The sequence below is a fragment of the Chaetodon auriga genome, chromosome 8 (assembly GCF_051107435.1).
Source record: "Chaetodon auriga isolate fChaAug3 chromosome 8, fChaAug3.hap1, whole genome shotgun sequence".
In the NCBI taxonomy this organism is placed as follows: Eukaryota; Metazoa; Chordata; class Actinopteri; order Chaetodontiformes; family Chaetodontidae; genus Chaetodon; species Chaetodon auriga.
In genome coordinates, this window is record NC_135081.1 from 27,653,490 (window position 1) to 27,677,285 (window position 23,796).

The 23,796-nt window shown below is 46.0% G+C and overlaps 1 protein-coding gene across 1 annotated transcript; it reads left to right on the forward strand.

The window, feature by feature from the left end:
* Nucleotides 1-10,494: 10,494 nt before the first annotated feature.
* On the forward strand, nt 10,495-23,065 carry tp53inp1 (tumor protein p53 inducible nuclear protein 1). Its single transcript, XM_076737782.1, is given in 5 exon segments — nt 10,495-10,699; nt 14,285-14,488; nt 14,491-14,655; nt 18,597-19,125; nt 19,266-23,065. Coding segments are annotated over 4 exon segments (966 nt in total). The 5' UTR covers nt 10,495-10,699; nt 14,285-14,439; the 3' UTR covers nt 19,489-23,065.
* The last annotated feature ends 731 nt before the right edge of the window (nt 23,066-23,796 follow it).

Consider the following 23,796-nt stretch of genomic DNA (forward strand, 5'->3'; position numbering starts at 1 on the left):
TGAACCGGTGAGCTTTAGGGGTGCTGGAGGTGGATTTTATGTGGCAGAGCCAGGCTAGCTGCTAAGCTAACCTAAGCTAAGCTAACTGTCTGCTGGTCATACTTTCATATTTAAACATGAGAATGTTCTAAACTTCCTCAACAAGACAGTGAATTAATGTATTTCTGAAAATGTTGAGCTGCTCCTTACAAACGCTCTCTGGAGCTTCAGCTGTGGATCAGGAGGACGTTCGTGTTGTGGCGTGTTCGCCGTGAACCACAGGAGCCGAGGACGATGTTGGCGAGCTTTAAACCAAACCCTCAGGCATCAAAACATCCGTGTGATGTCCCAGATACGACGGGAGTGACGGGCTGCATGTAAACACACGGCGAGGCGTTCACAGACCGGTTTGACCCGCAGGTCAGACGTGCCAGCGTCATTCCAGCAGCTGAAGAATCGGGTCAGCTGTTCCTCTGTGAAACGCTGGCAGACGTCTGCACAGCGAACCTGTCAGGAGGCGTCTACTGCCGCGGGCTGCTCGCTGCTGCTTTCACAAGTCTTACATCAGCTGATCTGAAGAGGACGAGCGGCAGAGTGTTCAGTTTATGTCTGTTAGCGACACGTTTTACAAATAAAACTCGACTGCATCTGGATCCTGAACGTCTCCTGCTCAGCTTTATACTCGAGTAAATGTACTCAGTTACTTTCCACCACTGCAGGTTATTTCAGCACTTTGTGAATCCTTCAGTGTCTGTTTCCACTTCTTAAAATAAAACTCCTCCTCAATGCTCCTCTCCTTGTCTCCTCTCCTGCTCTCATCTCCTTGTCTCCTCTCCTGCTCCCCTCTCCTGATCTCCTCTCCTGCCCTCCTCTTCTTGTCTCCTCTCCTGCTCTCCTCTCCTTGTTTCTTCTCCCGCTCTCTTCTCTTGCCCTCCTCTCATTGTCTCCTCTCCTTGTCTCCTCTCCTGCTCTCCCTGTCTCCTTGTCTCCTCTTGTGTCCAGTGGAGGTCGAGGTGAGGTCAGATGATTAATGGAGGTCGTTAAGTGTTTCTCTGAGCAGCCATTGACAGTCACTCTGCAGCAGGTTCAATAATCCTGAGTGTGATGCATCGACCAACACGAGGCTCCACTTCATTCTGTTCCTATACTGTTACTATACTATACTGCAAAAGCTGATTTCACTGTGTGATTCACTCTGAATCTTCTGTTTCTGTATGTCTGAGTGACAGTTTTTGACACAAAGTGTTGCAGAGAACGTGAAGAGCGTTCAAGGCTGATTTATTTCTCATTAAAGAGTCGAAAGAGTGGAGTTAAAAAACTGTTTTAAAAGCAGTATAAAATAGAAATATTCAAGTACATTAAAGTACAGTTATGTAAAAACTACTGAAGTACAGGAGTTGAGTAAATGTACTTCCACTTGCAGCTGTGGCTGTTGTTGTCGGGAAGTTTCCTCCCTGCTGTTGCTTTCGTCACTTCCTCCTGTCAGGAAACAATGGAGCTCGTTTCTGTCGAAGCGTGTCTTTAAAGGTTTGAACATCAGCGTTTGTGTCGGTGTCTTCATGACGACGCTTCAGAAGGCATCTGAGGATCCCTGCTGTCCCTTCCAGGACAGACGAGAGCTTCAGCTGCAGGTGAAAACAAAGATCTGTCCTGACCGACGCCGCCCGAGCTGAGCCACATGCTCAGGTACAGCAAACATCCAGGAGTTCACCTGGAACCATGAAAGAGACTCCTCAGATCTGCCCTCAGGTTCATCAGGTTTACATGTTTTCATGGTATCATGTGGGGGAATCTAAGTGCTGTGTCCAAATTTGAGGTACTTGTACACCATTCAGTGTGAAGTATTGTAGTTTTTACTCCAGTACATTTCTTTGACAGCTTTAGTTTTTTTCAGTTTCATATTTCCTGCAGAATGAATACTTTTATTTTGAGTACTTTTGAGTAAATTTAGCTGATTTTACTTACATACTTGTACTGAAGTAAGGTTTTGGATGCAGCACTTTGTGTGTTTTCACAGTGTGGTATTAGTACTTTTACTTAAGAAACATTAAAGAAACTTGCACACACATACATAGATGTAAATACATGTGTGTGTGTGTGTGTGTGTGTGTGTGTGTGTATAAATACATCTCCTCCAGTGGAACGCAGTGAAAACATGCAGTGATCCAGTCAAAGCCTGTGAATAAACTTCTGGATGAACTTGTGGACCTTCTGTCTGTCTCGTTGCGGGACGTGTCCTCGTTTAAAGTGCTCGATGTCTTGGGTCAGACTCTTTTTTTCCGAGCGCTGACTCACTTTCTTTCTGCTCTTTGCTGAAGTTATTTTGATGGAGAAAGGAAACAGGCTGCGTTTTATGACCTCACCTCTATTATTAACTCGCTTTATGAGCTGAGGGCTGGAGGGCGGCCAGTAGAGGACGAGCTCACCGAGGTGACTGACGGGGCGCCAAGAGCCAATGACTTGCAGGCTTTCTGCCGCTGGTCCCGCCTCCCGCTCAGCTGATGCAACTCAGGAGGAAGATGTCACTTTTCACATTTTCCCTGCAGACTTCAGGGCGTTTTCTGCACAAACAGCAGGCTTTCAGGAGCAGAAAGAAACGCTGTCACAGCTCGACAGAGTGTCTGTGGTCGCACGTCAAAGCTGATCACTCCACCCAAAATCAAACACTGCCTCCACCCTGCAGACCTGTGGCTTCCTCACCGATGAGGAGCAGCAGCGTCAGTTCATGTCAGTAACTCACTCCAACTTTTGCTTCATTAAAAGTAGTAATACAGTGTAGAAATACCCTGTTACAAGTCTTAAATTCTGACTTAAGTAAAAGTACAAAAGTATTAGTAGCAGAATACACTTAAAGTATAACAAGTATAACAATATATTAATGTGTTCATCAGTTAATGTTGCAGCTGATGAAGATCAGAAATCATACTTCATCATTAATTTCCTGATACTTCACTAATTAGAATAGATTGAATGTTGAACGATTAATTGTTCCATTATGGGTTCTTCTACTTCTTAAGTAATGGTTCAAATCCAGTATTTTTACTTGTAGTGAAGTACTGTCACAGTGCAGTACTCGTACTTTGATGTAAAGGATCTGACCTTGTGTGTGTGCTGCTGCTCCTGCAGGCTGTAAAGCTGTGAACCCTCCCGCCGCAGAGGTCAGTGTGTCGCCGCCCGGCCGACATTCCTCTGCATGTTTACGTCCTGCTGAACCCTGACAGACACAAGTCATCACCATGGCAACCGTCAACACCTGGAGGAGACGCTGCAAACAGGCTGGAGAGGCTGCAAGTGTTTACGACTTTAGAGATTTGAAGTGATGAAGATCTGAAAACATAGAAAACCATAATACATGATTAGATAAGTGACTTGAGATCAAGTGTAAATAAGTCTCGATGCAGATTTGTGCATCGTTGATGTCTTTAAACAATGTCGTTAATACAGCTTTTACTGCACGACATTATTTTAAAGCTTTAGTTATCAGTTACTTTACAGATTCACATTATTAATATGAGAAAATCAAAAATACATTTTGATGATATTACGCTTTAAACTGCATAACAGGATATAAAGTCATTAAAATCAGCTCCAATTTTGCCATCTGAAACATGAAATGCTGAAGACATTAATGCATGAATAACTAGAATCTTAAAAAACTTCAAAAAAAAAACAAAAACATTTTGAATCACGAATTTGAGTATTTCTACTTTCATCAAGTGAAATATCCCTCATTAATGAATTAGCAGGTGTTACTTTAGCATGCTGACACGCTCACGTACGACAGTCACCATAAACATCAACATGTTAGCACGCTGCTGTTAGCATTTAGCAGCCTCACGGAGCTGCTAGCTGTCAGTGTATTTCAGACTGAGCTGAGACGTTTCTCAACATTTTGCTCCACAAAGAACAGATGACCGTCTCTTAAAGACACCTTTCAAGCACATATGAAGCGAGTACGTCAGTCATCCTCAGCCTACGCAGAGGAGCACGGTATATTTATTACTCAATCAGCCTTCAGTCATTGACCCCTCTGTGCTCACACAGGACAACATTGTGCAACAGCGACAGTAAACATTAGCCAGATTACATGAAGGAGCAGCAGAAGGAAGGCGACCGTGGATTGTTGTGAGCGGTCGCTTATTATTGTCGGTGAACAGGACATTTTGTCCACGACGCTCCCACACAAAGTACTGAACACCTGGTGTGATTCATCAGTCTGTAATGAAAGTTAATGAGGAAGGTGTGACATGACATGAGACCGTCCATCAGCAGGGGACAAACGTCTTTAGAACGCTGAAATGAACATAACGTGAGTTTCCTTCACTTTGGGAAATAAAGGACAAACTGCTTAAATCCAGTGTTATTCTACTGTTTCACACCAACAAGGTGTTCAACACTTCCTGCCTGTGGCTCCAGCTGCAAGCTCATTGGTTCCTGCTGATGTTTCATTGCTCACTGCAGCCTTTATCAGTCAAACAGGAGGAACAGGAGCATCTGTTGGGACTATTTTCAGTGGTGGATGAATCCACGTTTGGTGCTGTAGTGAGTGTTTGTGTGTGTGTGTGACGGAGTCAGAATAAACCACAGTGTGTGTGTTCATGGTGATGAAGGAACAACAGTGAGGCTCACTGAGGAGTTTTAATGGAGGTCAATGGCTCAGAGGAAGAAGATCAATCAGCGCATGTGATTCAACTGTTAGCGGTTAGCAGAGGTTTTATGCATTATCTTTATTTCTATTCTGTCTTACTTTTACTATCGTTATCACAGGTTTTATTCTCCATCGATTTTACTATTTTATTATTATTATTATTATTATTATCATTAGTAGTAGTAGTAGTAGTATTAAATATAGTCGATGCAGATAGCTGCACGGGGGCCCTCCAACATCATAAACCCGCCCTGACGTGATTCAAACTGCCACCTTTAAAACTTCTGTCATATACAGATACATGATGACTGCTGTAATACATGTGAGATATTGAGCGTCAGACCAGTTTACTGCAGACACATTTTGTCTTGCTGATAAACCTGAGAGATTTCAGGGTGTTCCCAGGTTTCCACTAAGTTCCCTCGCTTGTTTTGTCCGTCCCTTTAAACAACAAACAATCATCAAAAATGCAAAGTAAGGGAAAACCCACATTTTCACTGGGATGTCATCTTTCCCAGAATCCAGCAGTGTTTTCCAGTTGTAGTTTCAGGCTGCAGGTCAGGGTTCAGTGGAGGTGATGTGATGTAACGCTCTGGAAAGAAAAGAAAACAGGAAGGGAGCGGAGAAGGACGTCTTATCAGGGCTGTGATGCCTGAACTGCACAGGTGTGACCTTGTTTTTTGGGAATGGAAAAATCTAGAGTAACATGTTGTCTGTATACTCTGCTCATGCTTCTGTGTGTGTTTTTCCACATGGATGGGTTTGTGGAAAGATTCTCACAGAAAGCAGCTCTGCACACAAACCGACACACTGTGACACGCCAGGGTCGGGGGTTCAAGTCCCGGTCCGTCTCTGCAGGTGGACGCACGAATGACATGAATTTTAGCTTCACTCTCACACTTTCTGGACGACATTAAACTAAAAAACCCTTTTAGAATGGTTCAGTTGTGATTGGTAGAGATTTCATGATGTGAAACAACAGAAAATGAAAGCTGAGTTCAGCTCATCGCTTCAGTGTCCTGCAGGAGAAACCCCTTTTTGCAGGAAGGCCTACTAAATATTAATAATAAAATGTGAAAAGTGTGTAAATTATGCACTTAATACAAGAAAAACATCATAAAAATGAAACAAATAAGAATAAAGAGGATGACAATGGGAGCCAAGAGGAAGTTTACTGTGTAATAATTTTATCTGAATCGATAGCGTTTATTGCACATGGAACAAATGCAGGTCAGGGTTCAGGAGATGATGTGATGTAACACTGTGGAAAGAAAAGAAGGTTTTAGCCTCATTTTCAGAAACGGCTCTTCAGATTTTTACACAGTGAGTTCATTTATTTTTGTTAAATTCACATATAAAAAACAAGAAGCTCACTATCAGGTCAAGGTGACAAACAGGAGGATGTGGAGGCAGCGACACCAGCGAGGTTAAAGGGTTAATTACCCTCCAGGACCTATATATCTGATACTATTGGACAAATATTATTTATTAATGGACTGTCTTTAGTGTCCTCTCTGGTCCTTTTATCAAATTGTAAAAGAAGACACGAGGGAACATTTTACAAAATCTAAATATACAGGATCGATGCATCCGAGGCAAAATACAGAAAAGACTAGCAGGATGAAAGCTGCTAGCCTTGTTCCTGCTAATGCTACGATGTCTCCTTAAATTTCTATTTCTAACCTGCGAAATAAACAAGATTTACGTCAAACATGTTTGGGGCTTCTGGGTGTTGTTTTTTAATCTTTAGACATAAAGCTATACGCACATCCTGAACCTCACAACACGCCGAAGAGGCCATTTGATATTACCCCTGGTTCCTTGTTAGCTAGGAAGCTAATATGGCAGCTTGATAACATTAGCAAGTGTTTTGGTGGTTGGAAATTCAATTAAAAGAGCTTTGAACAGTCAGAATGCAGCTTCCCTCATTTTCATAATGTCCTTGGTTGTCAGTCGTCACCATTTTACCACCACTTTGACGGAGCAACAGTGTTCCTCTGCATCGTGCTAAGGTAAGCTAACAGCGCGATTGATCGATTTCTGCACAGGTCAGCTATGAAACTGATGATCAGCTTCTCATCTGAATGTGGAGAAGATAAATAGCTTGATAGCAAGTTACGCTAACATTAGCTTGACGTTAGCATGTCTGGTTGCAGATTTTTGTGACCGTGTGGCTGAATTTGACTAAATTTACTGTGGATTTTGTTTTTTTTAAATAATTTTCTTTTTACTTTTGAGAGAGCTACGCTAGCAGTTGCAGCCTCTATGCTAAGCTACACGAAACATCCTGGACCTATTTGTCGTTTCTCACTATGCTTGAGGTGGAAATCATATGTTTCTGTAAATCAGTGTTTTGTTGTGTTTCACAGGTGTCCACACCCAGGACATTGGAACTACATGTCCTCATGGTGTGGACATGCAGGATGAGTAACTTCCTCCTTCCTGCGCAGTCGCTCTGTTCTGATTTAAAGTTCAGCTTTTCAACACGTGCACTGAAGAACCAAATGTACAGAATGTTTAGGGTCACTTCCTGTTTCCATCGCTGAGGATGGTCAGCTGTTACTGAAGAGAACAAACCATGAATCAATGAACCAGATTAACTGAAACTGAAAACTAATTCGTTAATTATTTGCAGCGCTAAAATTAAACCTGTGATCACAAGTTATGCCTTTAAAGAAGAGATCCCAGTATCCAACGTTTCACACAAAACTGCTAAATTAGAGAAAACCGGAAACAAAAATATAAATAAATATGTTTTATCTGTTTAGCAGCTGTTCAGATCTGTGACTCAGGGTCTGTCCACGTACTTTTGGCCAAATACTTCGGATATAAATTAGACTTTGATGTTTGTTGATGATAGAGGAGGTCAAGAGGTCGCAGCAGTGTGGGTTCATCCTCTGAGCAGCAGGAATATTCACATCTGCTGAGTGTTAGGATATTTGGATCTCTGCGCGTTCACACCTGATCTGTATCCAGATCACACTTTAATACCGGGTTTAAGTGCAGACTTAGACTGACAGAGGACTTCTGGGAATCTGTCTGATTCCTTCATTCCTGCTGAGTTACAGTTTAACGTTCATTACGTAACGTCTGCTATCATTAAAATCAACAAGCTGGGGCAGGAATCTGCAGACAGACGAGTCCATCAGCGTCAGGAGACAGACAGACAGACAGACAGGCAGACAGACAGACAGACAGACAGACAGACAGACGAGTCCATCAGTGTCAGGAGACAGGCAGACAGACAGACAGACAGGCAGACAGACAGACAGACGAGTCTATCAGCATCAGGAGACAGACAGACAGACAGACAGACAGACAGACAGACAGACAGACAGGCAGGCAGACAGACAGACAGACGAGTCTATCAGCATCAGGAGACAGACAGACAGACAGACAGACAGACAGCTGGACAGACAGACAGGCAGACAGACAGACAGACAGACAGACAGCCGGACAGACAGACAGACAGACAGACAGTCAGACAGACAGACAGACAGACAGACAGACAGTCAGACAGACAGACAGACAGACAGACAGACAGCCGGACAGACAGACAGACAGGCAGACAGACAGACAGACAGACAGACAGCCTGCCTTCACGTGAACCCGTCTTTCTGCGTCTCTGAGGCGTCACCGCCGTTTCATTACATGTCATCATCAGACGGAGTGATGCCTGCCAACATGTCGAGCGGCAGCGGTGGTGCAGGTTCTATGATTTCGATGCAGAGCAGCTTCAGAATCTGAGTGTCTGGACGCAGATGATCCAACAACAGCAACTTATCCCACAAAAAAGCTTAAAAAACATGAAGAGTGAATCATTTTCTATGGTTTCAGATGGAGAACACTGAATGAAAACAGCAGCTTCAGTGTTTGAATGTAAGAACATCTTTAAAGTTCAAGATTGTTCAGAAGGAACATCTTTACTGCTGGAAGTTCTTCACATTTTAAAGACTAAGACCATCTTTCCATGTTTAAACTGAGATCTCTGCAGTCTGAAGTGAAGAACAGAGAAAACATTCAGGCTTTGAGGTGACTGTCTTCTTTTGTATGTATCTTTTCTCCAGATTATGGATTGAATGCAGGGCGGACGGAGGGGGAGGTGTAAAGTGAGGGCAGGCTGGGCTCCCTAACGTCCCCCACGGGGCCTGTCGAACCCACCACTGACCCAAATATCTGCTCTTAGCTTATCCAGCGTGGGGTCGATCCTGTGAAGAAGCACTGGAGGTCAAACCAAACCTCATGACTTATTTCAGCCACTTTTACCTTCATCTGATCCAACAAGCTAAAGATTCAGATTCAAGCAGTGAATATTTCCCTCTGTGACGGAGTGAAGTGGAAGCACAAAGTCGCATAAGACTGAAATTCTCAAGTAAGAACCCAAGTACTGTACTTGAGTAAATGTACTGTGTTAGTTTGCAGCACAGGCCTGAAGTGAACTGGATTTATAATCTGGACTAGCTGACAAACACAGACAGGTTCTCCTTCCACTCTGTATGGAAATTTTATTGAACTCATTTGGACTGTTTCTAATTGGAGTATACTGGTTTACTAGACTTTCATGTGAGACCTTGAGCTCAGTTTTTTTTACAGTTTTGAGCCAAAGAAACTCCACATTCGTCTGAAAGTTAAAAATGATCACTGCCATCTTCAGATCCATTGAAACTGGCTAACTGTATGGCTGCGTGTTGATTCCTCGCTGTGTTCTGCTGGTTTGCCTCTGCTGTGCACCAGCTCATACCAACATTTGTTTTCATGCCAGGAGTGAGATGAGACGACGGGTATCGATTTCATGTCAGCGCATTAAGCATGGAGCTGCAGCCAGGAGGCGATTAGCTAACCTGGATCTGTTCAGAGTTCAAAAATACACCTCCAGAGCTCCAGAGCCTTTATTTCATCTGTGCACAAATAGAAATATGAAAGGGAAGAGTGGTGGTCTATGGGGAGCCCAAAAATGTGCCTTTAATACTGACTACCAACTAATTCAATTAAATAAAGCACAATGATTCCATATAGACTCGTTCAACAGGCTGCACGTTTGCTTTGCTAGCCGCACAGATCTACTATGCTGCAACCGTTAGCCCTGTTGGCTATTTTACTACAAAAACAAAGCGTGCTTGTGCTTTATGCTCATCTGGTTGCCAGATTCTGAAAAACCATTCTGTAAATTACAGTCAGCAGGCAGCTTTGTGATGTGAAATGAATGCAGTGCGGCTGAAGTGCTGAATTTTCTTTCCTCTGCAGGTTGACACGAATCCAGCAAAGCTTTCATTTCATCCAGAGTTCAGAAACATCAGAAATGCATCTGAAAATATGATGTTTTTCTCTGGCTTACTGTTTTCAGCAGCTGACTGTTATTACATAACTGCGCTTGAAGGATGTCCTGTGAGTTATATGAAGACAGTAATAAAGTCAGCTCTGACCAAAGGTGCTCTGGAAAGCTCCACTCATTATTTTCTTTAGCTGTGATTATTTTATGGCCCCATTATTCCACTTTATGGCTGCTTAATTGTGTTCCTCTTAAATGTTGACATTCTTCGGGTGTGTGGAGGCTTAAAAACAGGAAACCCTGGAGCTTGACCCGGATGTTAGTCTGCTTGTGTAATATGTGAACGAAATGGGTTTGTTTCAGGGAAAAAGTCGGTTTTTGTCCTGTTATTCCTCCCAAACCCTGCGCGCTTTGCCCAGTCATGCCCTTTTCAGGAGGAGGACGCGCAGTCACGTGGGTTAGTGACAGCCCGTTACGCCCTGTGTGATTGGTCGAGCCGCCACAGGGCCGTCCCCTCCGATAGGCTGTCCTTGGCGACGTCACGCCGATCAGCTGTTGGAGCTCCACAACAACAACAAAAGAAGGATCATTCGGGGGACTGAGGAGGAAACGGACTGACGGAAAAAAGACTGAAGCACACTGTGACTCCCGATGAACAGTCCCTAAAAGAGCATTTTTTATATTTTATTTCTTCCGCGAAGAAACCTTAAGTTTTTATATTGTTCGAAAAGTAACGCATCTACCTCAGTTTTAAGGATCTTAATCACGATTTGAACCGTTTACATCCTCTCGCTCCGCCGCAGGTGAGTTCTTTGTTGTCTTCACGGTGAACGTTAACGGCTCCGGTGCCTCATATTCTCATGCTAATGATCGTTTTCATCCGCATTTCGGCAGAGACACTTTGTGCTTTAAGACACAGACGAACATGAAGAAGTTACGGGACGTTGTTGAAGGTTTACGGTGGAGTTTTATTCGTCTTACTCTGCAGTACTAGCTTAATCTTGCTAGGCTATTGACGTTAGCTGTAGCTGCACTCGCTCTGCAAAACTTGTGTTTTTCTCGACTTCAGGAAGGTCCCAGCATGTTATGGGAAGTGTTTTCAGAATATATTTAGGGAGATTAAAGTTGAAGAGCCCAGCGGTCCTGCCCAGCCGGTGTAGAATTACAGCCTCCTCCCCTTCTCTTTTGTAACCAGCAAAACCGTCTAACACTCAAGCTGCTGCTGCTGCAGATTATTGGACCAGTTCGTCTTTTTTGTCCCACCGGCTGGTCGGTAAATCGCATTAGGGCTGAAATTGTGAGCCGATCAGTCTGATGGTCCACCGACGTCAAAATGAATCGATAACCATTTTGATAGTTTGTCAATGATCAAGTAAGAAAGTTAAACATTTCCTGTTTTTAGCTTTTTCCAAGTGGGGATTCGCTGCTTTCTCATCGTCATTTTACATTTGAAGTTGATGCGTTTTGGACTGTTGGTCGAACAAAACAAGAAAGCCGAAGACGTCATTTTGGTCTTCAGGAAGTTATTATGGACATTTTCAGTATTTCCTGTTGTTTTTGATTGACAATCCACTGCTCATCCCAGTTTTATAGTATTTTATGGTCTTTGGGTTTTGGACTGTGAAACTTCAAGAGGTTTTTATTACTGACATTTTAGTTTGTATTGATAAAACACTGTGTACATCAGGCTGACTCCACTTGATATATGGCATTTTACTGTCTCGCAGCTTTGTTTCTGCTTCAATAAATAAGCTGTTGTTTGCCAACTAAAAGGTAATGTGGGTTTTATCCTCCTCTACATCCCAGATTATGGGGCCTCCGCAGCGGTTTGTGTGTAATCCTGCAGTCTACACACTGTATTTACCTCAGATTTAAGGATTGTACATCGTCTGCCTCTCAGCCTGTTTTACTCTGGAGTGAATAAATTGCGCGTGAATGATGTAATAGACGCATTAATTGCGTGCAGTGCAACAGAACGCCGCAGCTCTGACCCGTTTGACGACATGAAGCGCACATAAAACAAGCTCAGAGGGGCTTTCCTTTGTGTTCTGCCACCATGGTGATAATCTGAATACATTCATATTTAGTGTTTATCTCTGACATGTCGTGATAGGGTGGAGGCGGAACAGGTGCAGCAGCTTAGCAGCTAGCTGTTGTGACTCGTCGGTTGAAACCTCTTTGTTTTCCGTCCGTCTCTCCGCCGCAGCTCGTCGCTGTTTCCTGAGGCTGACTTTGGCCTTTGCTCCCCAAAAGAAGAGCGTTGTTTTTGTCTGCGTGTAAAGAATATGAGAAGAGAGAGATACGAGCTGCCGCGCGAGGTCTTAAACGCACCACAGCCGCAGACGATTCACTTGGAAAGTTGTGCGCGTTCACAAAAAATCCGACATTTGGCTTCCGAAGTTGATTCCAGTTTGTATTTCAGAAAAAATGCTGCTGTCAGCCTCCTAGTGGTGATTATTTTAACAGCTAGCTCACATTTTAAAGGCACAACGTGAGATTCAGAGCAAAGGGTCGCCGTGCAATGATTAAAGACACAGCATTGAAATCTACAGACACACAAATCGACTGACAAGCCTGCTAATACACAACAACACATTTTTTATGTTTTCTATTGTTACAGGTTTGTTTACATCAGTCTTATTGTAAACAAAGGAGTGTCTCTATAATGTTGAAAATGATGTATAACGTATATACACTTCATATCTGTTACTGTACTTCATTTAGTTCTGTTTTATTATGCAAATTTACTGACCCTCCCGTCAGCTAGCAGTCGTTGAAGGCCTTTATCTTAGAGCAAATAAAACATCTAAAAAACAATGGATGCAGTTTGTTTCACACACAGCACATAGCTTTGGTGACATTTATTGTACCAGAAGAATTCTGAATACTAACTTCAACTAACACCACGTAAACACTGCGTCAAAGACCAAAATGTAGAGATAATGATGCATTTCTCAAAAGAAACTAGAGGTCTAAAAGAGGTTTTTCTTCCCTCAGAAGTGTCTGCAGGGTTTCTTGTTTGGCAGCTCCAATCAGAGACATGTGTGTAGCCTGAGAGACAAAACACAGAAAAAAGCCTGATGGTCCTGAATGCAGCAGATGAGAATCAGCCTTTGTTATGTGACGGTCAGAGGACACTGTTTGAAGAGCTGTTAGTGAGTAAATCAGACTACAGTGTAAAAGTGGGGGCACAACCCCTCCCAGACACACACACACACACACACACACACACACACACACACACACACACACACACACACACACACACACACACACACAGCAGCTGCAGCACAACAGCCACACTGATCACTTCTTATTCTGTCTGCTGATACTCTCCCAGCATGAAAGACTGTAGTGAGGCCAGCAGAGCGGCTGCCAGCCAGCTGTGTGCGCGCATCCTCCGAACACAGCACATCTCTTTATTTACTGCTGACTGAAACACAGGCAGGACAAGCTCGCCTCCATCCGCTCAGTGACTGAGGAGGCCGCAGCTGCTGCTCGCCTCCATCGGGTCTGACAGGAAATTAATCCTGCCTCGCTTTACAGCCTGTAAGGGCTCCAGCCTGGAGATGTGTGTGCGTGCGTGAAGCGTTCGTGTGGACAGGTACAATATCTGAACAAACACGGCTCAGACTCCTCGCTTTTAACCTTTATATGAATAAAGTGGCATCGAAGAGAAGGGGAGCAGAACAGGCTGGTTAATACAAGGAAAACACTGTTAGTTATAGTATCACAGAGGCGGCAGGGAGGATTCTGATTGGCCCGCCGCGCCGAGCGTGTACAGTATTTACACTGTGTGGGTGTTGGTTGATAAGGTTACCGGTAACTTAATAATTACTTGGCTGGCTGCTGAGATTCTTGGCGTCCAACATCAGCATCTAACCCATATTCAATTCTGGAACAAAAACATCTCACACACGGCAAATTCAGGACTGTGAGTGACGCTGTGAAAAGACCCAGGTGAGAGTTTATAATCAGCCGAATCTGCAACTTCACGTTGAGCTTATCCGTCAGGACAGAACTTTGCTGTGTGTTCACGCTCACTGAGCGTCGGACGAGCTGGTGAACGCAGCACGGCGTTTAGATGAAAGGTTGAAGCTGCTGCCTGTGGGGATACGCAGCTGGTCGTTTACACGTTTGCTATGACTGTTTTAGACGGCGTTAATATGTGAGGTGTTGTGTGTTCTGCTCGTTTTGCTGCCCCCAAGTGGCCAAAATCTTACTTCATACAGCTTGAAGTGCAAAGTGAGACTTGATTGAACTCAGTCTTTTGTTTTGAGACTTGCTTTGTGAAGAAAAAAAAGTTTTTTTCTAAACTCATCTCAGCTGACTTCAGATCTGGAAAAGCAGCTCTGGATTCTGCTGATTCGTCTCTTTTCTCCTCTCAGGGCTTCTTTTGTACTTTTGCACTCGTCCAAACGATCCTGACGTCGAGCGATGTCCAGCCTGCGTCTGCTGGCCCTCAGATGATCCATGACCACACCTTATTGATGCACTTTAGCACCTTTCCGGAGCCTTCTCGCCGCTGTGAACCCCGCAGCTGATGACCAAAGTGTGCGCCGCGCCTCCCCGCCGTCGCCCCGAGCCTCGCGCCTCCCTGAGCCCCTCCCGCAGCCTCACGCCCCCGCAGGACGTCCAGGGATGTTCCAGAGGTTCGCCAGCGCTCTGTTTGGGGACGATGTGGAGGAGCTGAGTCGACCTGGAGACAGCAAAGAGGAAGAGGAGGAGGACGAAGACTGGATCCTGGTCAACTACCTGGGTGAGTCTCATGAGAACGTTATGCATCAGCTGGAGCCTGAAAACCAGCAGAAAATTCAGTTTCAGCTGAAGATAAACTGGTTTACATGTGTGGAAGCTCATTTGAAAAAAGAAGGAATTATAGAAACTATTTTAATTATCTATTTTTTGGCATTTTTACAAGAAGAAGCAGTTGATTGATTGTCAGAATAGTCACAGATGATCAGTGAAATGTTTCCTCTGCACACCAGATCATAAATCCAGAGCGGTCCCTCCTCTCTGCCGCGGTGTTTTAGCTCCTCCCATCAGCAGAACCAATAATCAGCGAGCTTTAGTTTAAAGAACGCTGCAGGCGAATCCTGGAAGCACACAGCAAACCTCAGATAACATCAGTCCATAACCACACAGCAGCGACGGAGACAAAGCAAAGAGCAAATACACACTTTGACAGCTATAATCCAGCTCACGTGTTCGTGCAGAGACGCCGCCACCGCCGCCGCTGTCAGACCCGCTGACCTGCAGCTGTTGTGAAATACTTTTGAGACAAACCTCAGATGGATCCGTCTTGTCGACCAGAAGAATCCTCGTTGGGCTGATTTCAGCTGTCAGATGATGTGTTTTCCTGCTTCAGCACCGTAAATCAAATAAGGTCTGAAGGCAGCTCCCCTTCGATGAAGACGCCGTAGAAACACAGCAGCCCTCCTGACGGCGTCTGCATGTTGTGCTTCATGTGACGTCCTTCGTGCATTCAGGCTGCAGTTCTATTGGATCTCTGAGTCCTGCTGTCCACATGCTGAAGTGTCCTTGAGCTGAAGACACTGAAACACAAAGGCTTCATGTGTGAGCAGGAGGAGTAAAAACAGTGAATTCCAGTAAAGGCAAAAGTCTTTAAACATAAATGTGACAGAAAAATGATAAACTGACCTTAAACTTGCACTGAAAAGCATGTAAACGTGTTTCTAAAAACATCTAAAGGCCGGATCATTTTAAAGAAGAGCAGAGTGAAATCCAGCTGCTGATGAAGACCATGAGTCCAGCTGGAAAGCTCGTAAGCAGACCTGGAGTTCGGACTCTGAGGAGGAAGCAGCACGAGGTCAGAGAGGAAGATGCCGTTTAACTTTAGACCGTTTGAGTGGCAGATAAACGTCGAGCCAAGTTTCCAGCTGAGCCTCTGAGAGCAAAAAAAGACCCCAGTCAAAACAGACGCGACCCCCCCGGTGAAGTTCAAGCCACACACACACACACACACACACACACACACTGTACACAGAAACGTGACACACCGCTGTGGATCCAGGTGGCTCTGAGTGAAGCTCCTCCGTTCACCTGCTGCCGGTCTCGACTCGACCCATCTCCGATTCCACAGGCGTGTGAATATTTCGGGGGGGGGGGGCAGAGGCCGGCTGGCCCATTTCAGGCTGGGCGGGGGGTGTGGGGCGGTGCGGCAGGGTGCCATCAGGCAGTTTATGGTCGTCAACCTGTAAACAGGTCAAACAAAGGCGCCTGGGGAACCAGAGGAGGTAAAAATAGATCCTGGTGGAGCCGGAGTTCCCATTCTGGGCCGGTGGAGGTGGACTTGTATGGGCACAGAGCTGCCCTGACGTCCCTCCAGCTAAACACACTCCATCACACACCTGGACGCTGTGTTTCTCTGAAGATCCAACCTGTTCATGGAGTGTCGCTGAGCTGAGAGCGAGCGCTCAGGCTGCGTTTCCTCAGAAGAAGAAGAGGAGTTCTGAGGCAGTTTGTGGACAGTCTGAAGGTTTAAGGCGTCTCTGTGGACACACAAAACAAATAAGAACCAAATAAAACATGAATTTAGATACATAAAGGAAACATTTGTTGACAGTGATTCATCCCCTGCTCGCCCACCAACATAAACACACACACACATACAGATGCAGGCAGGAAGGGCTGAGCCGGCTTTCAGAGGACGGCACGGCTGTGGTCTGTCTTCCATCATCCGGCAGTTTGTCTCGTAGTCAGTGAATGCACCGTCACCACATTGACTCCTGATCACGGTCCGCTGTGGAGAGCAGCGTCTGCTGATCTGAGGCTGGATCTCTGCCAGAGACTAAAACATGTATGTCCCAATGTTCCACCGAAAAAATCTCAATTTACAAGCATGAAAATCAAACTTTTCAAGAAGTGTTTCCACCAACTGACCGGCGTCTTCATCACTGGTGATGAGTGCGGACTAACACACTCAGCACATATTGTGCAGTGGCTGCACGAAAGATCCTGTTTGACTCGTGGTTGTTGGCAGTGTTGATGTCGTGCAGCGGTCGCCTTCATTCTCTTGTTCTCTTGCTCTTTTTGATGCGATAGTTCTTGTTTTAAAGAAGTCAAAACTAAAATGAAAACAATCTCAGTGCAGCCATGTTGCAAACATCTGCACGCAGCCCAGAAAGTGTGACGGCGTGCAGCAGCTGCACGGTGCGAACACGCCGGCCTGCGAGGAAGAGCGCGCTCGCCTCTGTTTGGGACGGTTTCAAGACCGCGAGGCCTGTTTGGAAAAGACGCTCAGATCACAAAACATTTCACAAACGATGCTCGCTCACACAGCGCCGTCCTCTGGGGCCGTCACATGTTCCTGCATGTGCCTCAAACGAGGCGTTTGTTTGTAGCAGCGAAGCGTCAGAAAGCGAGTTAACACGATGCAGACTTGGTGAAACTCCTCCTGAGTGGCTGAGGCTGGAATCAGCTGTTTGTGCGGACTCTGAGCCTTTGTGTTTCATAGAGGAAGCGGCCGTGAGGAAGGTCAGCCGGTTCGTTCATAATCCACAGCGACCTCATTAACCCAACGCGCAGCCTGCCAAAGGCTCCCGAACTCTGCTGCTGCTCACCAACAGCAGAGCTTCGCCCTGCAGACGCCTGCAGGAAGAGCTCAGCGGCCGGCGGCTCGGGCAGCGAGGGCCGTGCAGACGGGCTGCTGAGTCAGCGCTCCGAAGCCTCGCCGGTCTGTTGTGGGTAAACAAGGATTCCTCTGTGAGCTCCAGGGAGTCAGAGAGGGTTCATGCCACGGTGCTCAGACCACATGTGGAAATGAACTCCAGACACTGCCTGACAAACAACAAACAAACAGCTACATGCATGAAGAGCGAGGGCTCGGGGGTCAGCGGGGATGATTTGATGAAGGTGATGAGTGCTTGAACTTCATCAGTTCAGCCCTGCAGCTCCGTGTTTGTGTGGAAGTGACTCGAGTTCTTCCTCCCAGTGCGCAGAGAAAACAGCTCCTTAAACAGAACTGAAATCAAACAGACGTCTGCTCCGTCCACACGAGTTATTTTTAGTTTCCAGTCTGCCAGCTTGAGATCATGTTGCCTTTCCGCCTCAGAACTTCCTGTGTCTCTGTGAGTCATTAGAAGCTCATGGATCAAAACCAAGAGGCTGCCTCTCAGGCTCTCACGCCTCCTGCTTAGCAGCGCTTGATGTGCAGCGGTGCAGGATGTTGGCACGTTTGCCGTGCGTGATGATTTATGCGTTTGAAGGAGTCTGCAGCTTGGTGTGGAGGGAACTCGGCGTGGAAGGATCAGGCGGTCGTGAGCGGGTGGGTCGGCTCTGTCGGCGCGCGGCGTGTTTGCAGCGTGCAGCGTGCAGGTTGTGGTTTCGGTTGGACATGTGATGCTGAGCTGTCAGATGCCTGCCTGCAGCTCTGAGGCTGCTCCGCATCAAACTATGATTGTTTACATATGACAGCTTCAGCGCTGCTCAGGCGGGTCACAGTGCCACCTGCTGGCAGACTGAAGGCGCTTCATGCATGTCTGTATGGAAAGTATCCATGTGTACAAAACTGCAGTATCAGTATTTCCTGTGTGTAATAATGTGAACTCAACCACTGCCTTGTTTGACTGGTTGTGTTGTTTATTTGTGTGTCATATCTGCTTTTAATGATGTTTATGATGATATTTGTCACATCCTGATGGATCAAACCGGTGATTCTGACTCTTTCTGTCCCTGCAGCTGAAACCTGCTCTGGTCAGTGTGGCGACGGCCGCTCTGGATCCACTGTCGGCCCTGAGGAAGAGGAGGAGGAGGAGGAGGAGGTGGAAGATGAAGACCTGGTGATGATCCCCTCCCCCATGGCCAGCCCCCCAGTTCGTTACGCCTCCTGCACCTCCCTCAACTCCACGGCTGACACCGACCCGGACGGCGGGGCAGAGGAGGATGACGAGGATGAAGAGGAAAGCGGCTTCCTCCGTCTGGACGTCGGCTCCCTGGAGGAGAGCTGGTTCGTCACCCCCCCGCCCTGCTTCACCGGCCGCGGCAGCCAGCCCGTCCTCCTGGAGACCAGCCCCCTGGAGAACCTGCTGATCGAGCACCCCAGCATGTCCGTCTACGCCCACCACAGCCCCCCCAGACTGACCCTCGACCCCCTGCCCCGCTCCCTCGACATGGAACTGGGCCTGTTGGCTGGAAATATGGCCTCTGCCCCGGCGGCCTCGGGCGGGAGGGAGAAGGGCAGGCGCGCTCTGGACGGCCCTCGTCACAGGTAAACTCAGAAATCTGCCATCATGAAAAAGGGAACAAAAACTAGATCTCTGTGAATCGTGATGCGTTTCCTGTCTGACACAAAATCTGACTTGACTCCCTCTAACAGTTCTCTGCTTCTGTCTTTGTCGGCCCCTGCAGGCCGGAGGTGGCGGTCGTCCAGCGGCGCTCCAGCCTCCACTCCGGCTGCTACGCCGCGGCGCTCTCCGCCCGCAGCGGCCTCCTGCAGCAGCGCTCAGGTAACGCCGCCCAACGCACCCAACCGCTGTCCCGCAACGCCCTGCGACGCCTGAACCTGCTGCGCCCCCCGAAGGCCAGCACCGTGCACCTGCACCAGCCCAGCCAGAGACACCTCAACTTCTGAGGTGTCTGATGACATCACCTTCATCATCATCATCATCATCATCATCATCATCAACCTCGATCCTGTGTGAGAAACACTGGCCACACATGCGTCTGTTTTCTTCTTCTCTTATCAAGAAATCAACACCAGCAACAAGCCGATGGTCAGCCAGCAGCCTCAGCCCGATCTGTTCTCACATCTGATTGGACGGTGAAATAGGGAAAGCGGCTGATTGTTTTCATTTATCAGCTCATGTGGCCAGTGGGTGAAAGGTTTCTCATTGTCCCTCCTCCTCCTCCTCCTCCTCCATCCATCCTCCGTCATGTTGATGCTGAGAAGAAGGGATGTGAAAAGAAAAGGTCATTGCATGTCCTCCACCCTCTGCTCCTGCTCCACCTGTCATCCATGTTTCATCTTCCCTCCACTGGACCCGTTAGTGTCCAATCGTAGAGGAGAAGAGTCGTCATGGTGACGTCCTGTCCTCCTCCTCCTCCTCCTCCTCCTCCCCCCCCCCCCCCCCGTCTTTCTCTTTTCTTCTTGTTCTCTGTGGACAACTTAATGTGTAGAATCAATGCTGTAGGTCACTTTACTCAGCGGCAGGTTCACCGCGTGGCAGGATGCTGAGATGACGTCGTGGCGATGTCATGGCAAGGCTTCCAATCAGTGCAGGCGTGTTGTGGTTGTTCGACAGGAAGTCGCCAACGGCGACGTAGAGCTGGAGAGTTATGAAGTCAGCGAGGCCCAGAGACAAAACTTTAAAGGGAACATCCCTCAAATAATCAGACGCTGAATTAACCAGTGATCTGTGGTTTCTACTCATTAAAGTCAGCTCCTATGTTTCCCAGAATGCCTTTCTACAGCCACCACTAGAGAACAGATCAATCAAAGGGACGTTCAGTGGTCAATCTGCTCCTCAGGAGGAGTTCTGCAAACAGTTCATGGAGTCTTTTCTGGAGGAGCAGGGAGACTCTCATGTTAAGATTCAATCAAGTTGCATTATGGGAAATGTAGGATCCAGTGTTTGGCATTTGAGTCACAGAAGTTAGCAAAGTCAGGATTTGTCAGCCTCTGCTGCCTCGATATCGACTGTCGGCTCCAGAATTGAATGCAGATCTAAATTTACTTCAGTGAGGGCGGAGTCACGACACCTGAGAGCGCCGTCCAACTCGGCTCAAACCTTCGCCGCCGTCGTCTCAGATATTTTTAGTTTCTCTGTTTCCTCTGTGATGAACGGCTGCAGAAGCCTTCACTCGCTCATTCTGAGGCACCCCCTGCTGTGACCTCATCTCGCCTACACTTGATTGGACGTTCACAAAGAAAGGCAAACACACCTGACCGAAGCCAGAAATGCAGCTCTGAGTGTTTCCCGCCGCGTTCAGGCGGTTTCTTTCCTGCCTTCAGCTTTGATTTCGTCTCTTTTGCGTCGTCTGTCCCGCCGGCTGAACCTGCCTCTGACTCTGTAATTCAGTACTTTTCACGATATTTTTTTGAAAAAAAAAAAAAAAAGGAAAAGAAAAGAAAAAATACAGTAAAATGACTGGGTTAAATATCACTAAACGCCTTGTTTTAACGGTAGCTTTGAGATGAAAAGAAATGTAAGAAAAATGTATTTAAAAAAACTTCCAAAATATTTTTTGAAAAGACAAAAAGAACTTACATATCAGTATGAAGTTGGTATATATGCGTCTACGGTTTCCAGCTTAGGTATGTTTGGTTATGTTAGTGTGCAATCTGTTGCATGGTGTAGAGTTTTGTTAGCGTGACGATGGGAAAAAAGAAAATGGAAAAAGTTTTTGTTTCTTTTTATTATATTTTTTGTTTGTTCTTAAATGAATCTGCAGTCCACTTCTCAGGGTCACAACCAATCACCTTTACTCTTTAGGAAAATGCAGATTTACTTGACGGCCGATGATTCTTTGTGCGTTCTCGGACTTTTCCGGCTCCGTCCCGGCGAGCGTTGGTCTCGTCCACGTTGGTCCCAGGACTGTGAAAATGAACTCCTGGCGTTCTCAGTCGACTGTGGGAAATAAATCAAGATGGAGAGAAACTGTTGGTGTTTTAGCGATGTTTATATTTTGGATGGAGTCTAGCTAACACGCTTTTAGAAACGTTCTTCGCTTTTTAACTCGTCTCTTTTCCACGTTAACTTAGTTACGTTTTGCTAAAACTGTTAAAATATTTAAACCAAAAACGTAGCAATGATCTTTTCTCTAGTTTATGATGCTGATGTCTTTACTGTCGATGAACTCTGAAGCGTTTGCGAACAGCTCGCGGCCTCGGTGCTCTGGACCGTGATTGGCTGCAGGGAAAGCGAAGCCCGGGTCGAGTCGCCGCACTGCCGGACAGACGAAGCTGTCCGTCGTACAGAGCGACGGCGTCCTCTGGAGGCCCGTTTCTGCCAGGAAAAGAAAACGTTAGATGACAAATAGTAATGATTCTTATTATTCCGTGATTACGACTCGTATTTAATCTTTGTTACTGACCTTGACGGCTTCTCATCTCATAGCAGCGACGTTAGCGGCCAGACGTTCGACCCTCAGCTGTACATCAGCTGGTGGGGGTGGAGTCGCGGTGATGGAGGCTCTTTGCAGTGTGGTCCTGACGCTTCAGCCTGTCACGTCTCGTGTTGGCGGGGCGGTGGCGTCGTTCAGAAAGCGCGAACAAAGCTTTGTTAGGCGTCTGCTGTAAATACTCGTATGCTAGCTGAGCGCTTCTCTCTGCCGTATTTAAGCTCTTCTGTTATTCCTGGAGACGTCTCTTTCAGATGTCGAGCTTTGCAGTCGTGGGTGATGTTATTTTGTGTTACTACGATGTTTTCTGAGGCAAACTTAAAGACAGAAGGGATGGGAGGAGACGCACGGCGACGCCCCGCCTCCTCCCGCCGTCGGGAGCCTTAAATGTTTTATTTCTTAGCTTCTGTTCTCAGTTCATCTCTCCATCATCAGACTAACAGGGATTTGTAATGTTTTTGTTCAATGCCTTGAATTTGTGGATCACGTGCCTTCCAGGTTGAAATGTTGTCATGACAATGCATCAATGAAGAACTTGAACTCCCTTTTTTTATGTCCTGAGTGGACGTAATCAATAAAAACACACAAACAGACATCAGAAACCAACTATGCACCACTCGGAGGAAGCTTGTTCACTCTCGCCCCCCGGCCCTGGGCCCCCCCGGCCCCGGTCCCCCGGCCCCCCCGGCCCCCTGCCCAGTGTACAGCTTCGATAAAGACTCAACAAACCAGACAGAATGATGTAGCAAACCTCTTTTCTCCTTGTTTGTTTTTAAAAGAAAAAAGTGTGAAGAATATTTTGTGGCATTTTTATTTTTCACCGAGTGTTAGACGTTTTTTTGTGTAGTTTACTGGAATAATACAGCACTTTGCCAAAAAGAAAAAAAAGGTGTAGGAATTTTATGGTTAACTTTTTATTTATCGACATAACTGGTCTCCTTCTTTGTATTTTGGATGTATGACAGATCAATTCATTCTGTTCTGATGTCAAAAAATGCTAATTGAAAGGTGGGGTCATCTGTTTTCAGACTGTAATAGTTCATACATGTGATCTCGTATTAGCCTATAATAAATGTTTTCATACGCGGCTCTGCTTCTTCAGTCCTTCTCATAAAACTGTCCTCAGACCATTTTGTCACTTCGATAAAGTTCATTTGAACTCTCAGTCTACTTGTTCGCCTTCAGTGGAGCTCTGAACACATCTCAGGCCTTCATCAGTGAGTCATCACTTCAAACTGTGGTCACATGATAACGGCTGGCTGCACGTGTATGATCAACTTTAACGGAGGTTTAAAGCTTCGTGTCACAGCTCTGCCACAGTTCACAGAGAAATATCAGACCTTTGACTCATCTGCATTTATTCTTACATCTTACTTTGCAGATTAGAGTTTTAAAAACTTAAAGTGAGCCTCTAACATATGCAGCATTGTTACATGAGTAAAGACATCTGAAAGTACATAAAAGAGGTGGAATTAGCTGCACCAATAAATGCTTCTGTCTGGGCTGATAATGAGTACTTTTACACTTAAAGTGTATTTTGCTGATACTCTTAGACAAGGCTTTTACTTGTAATGGAGTATTTCCACATTGAGGTATTGTCAGAATCAGAATCAGAATCAGAAAAAGCTTTATTGCCAAGTATGATTTTACACATACGAGGAATTTGTTGTGGTGCAGTTGGTGTATGACACATCTATTAAAAATAAGAGCACAAAATATAACAGTATAAATATATATACACAAGTCTGTCTTGTTGAGTAGCAGGTCTGAATACTTGCACCAGTGTACTACTTTGTATTATATTGTCATAGTTGCTGTT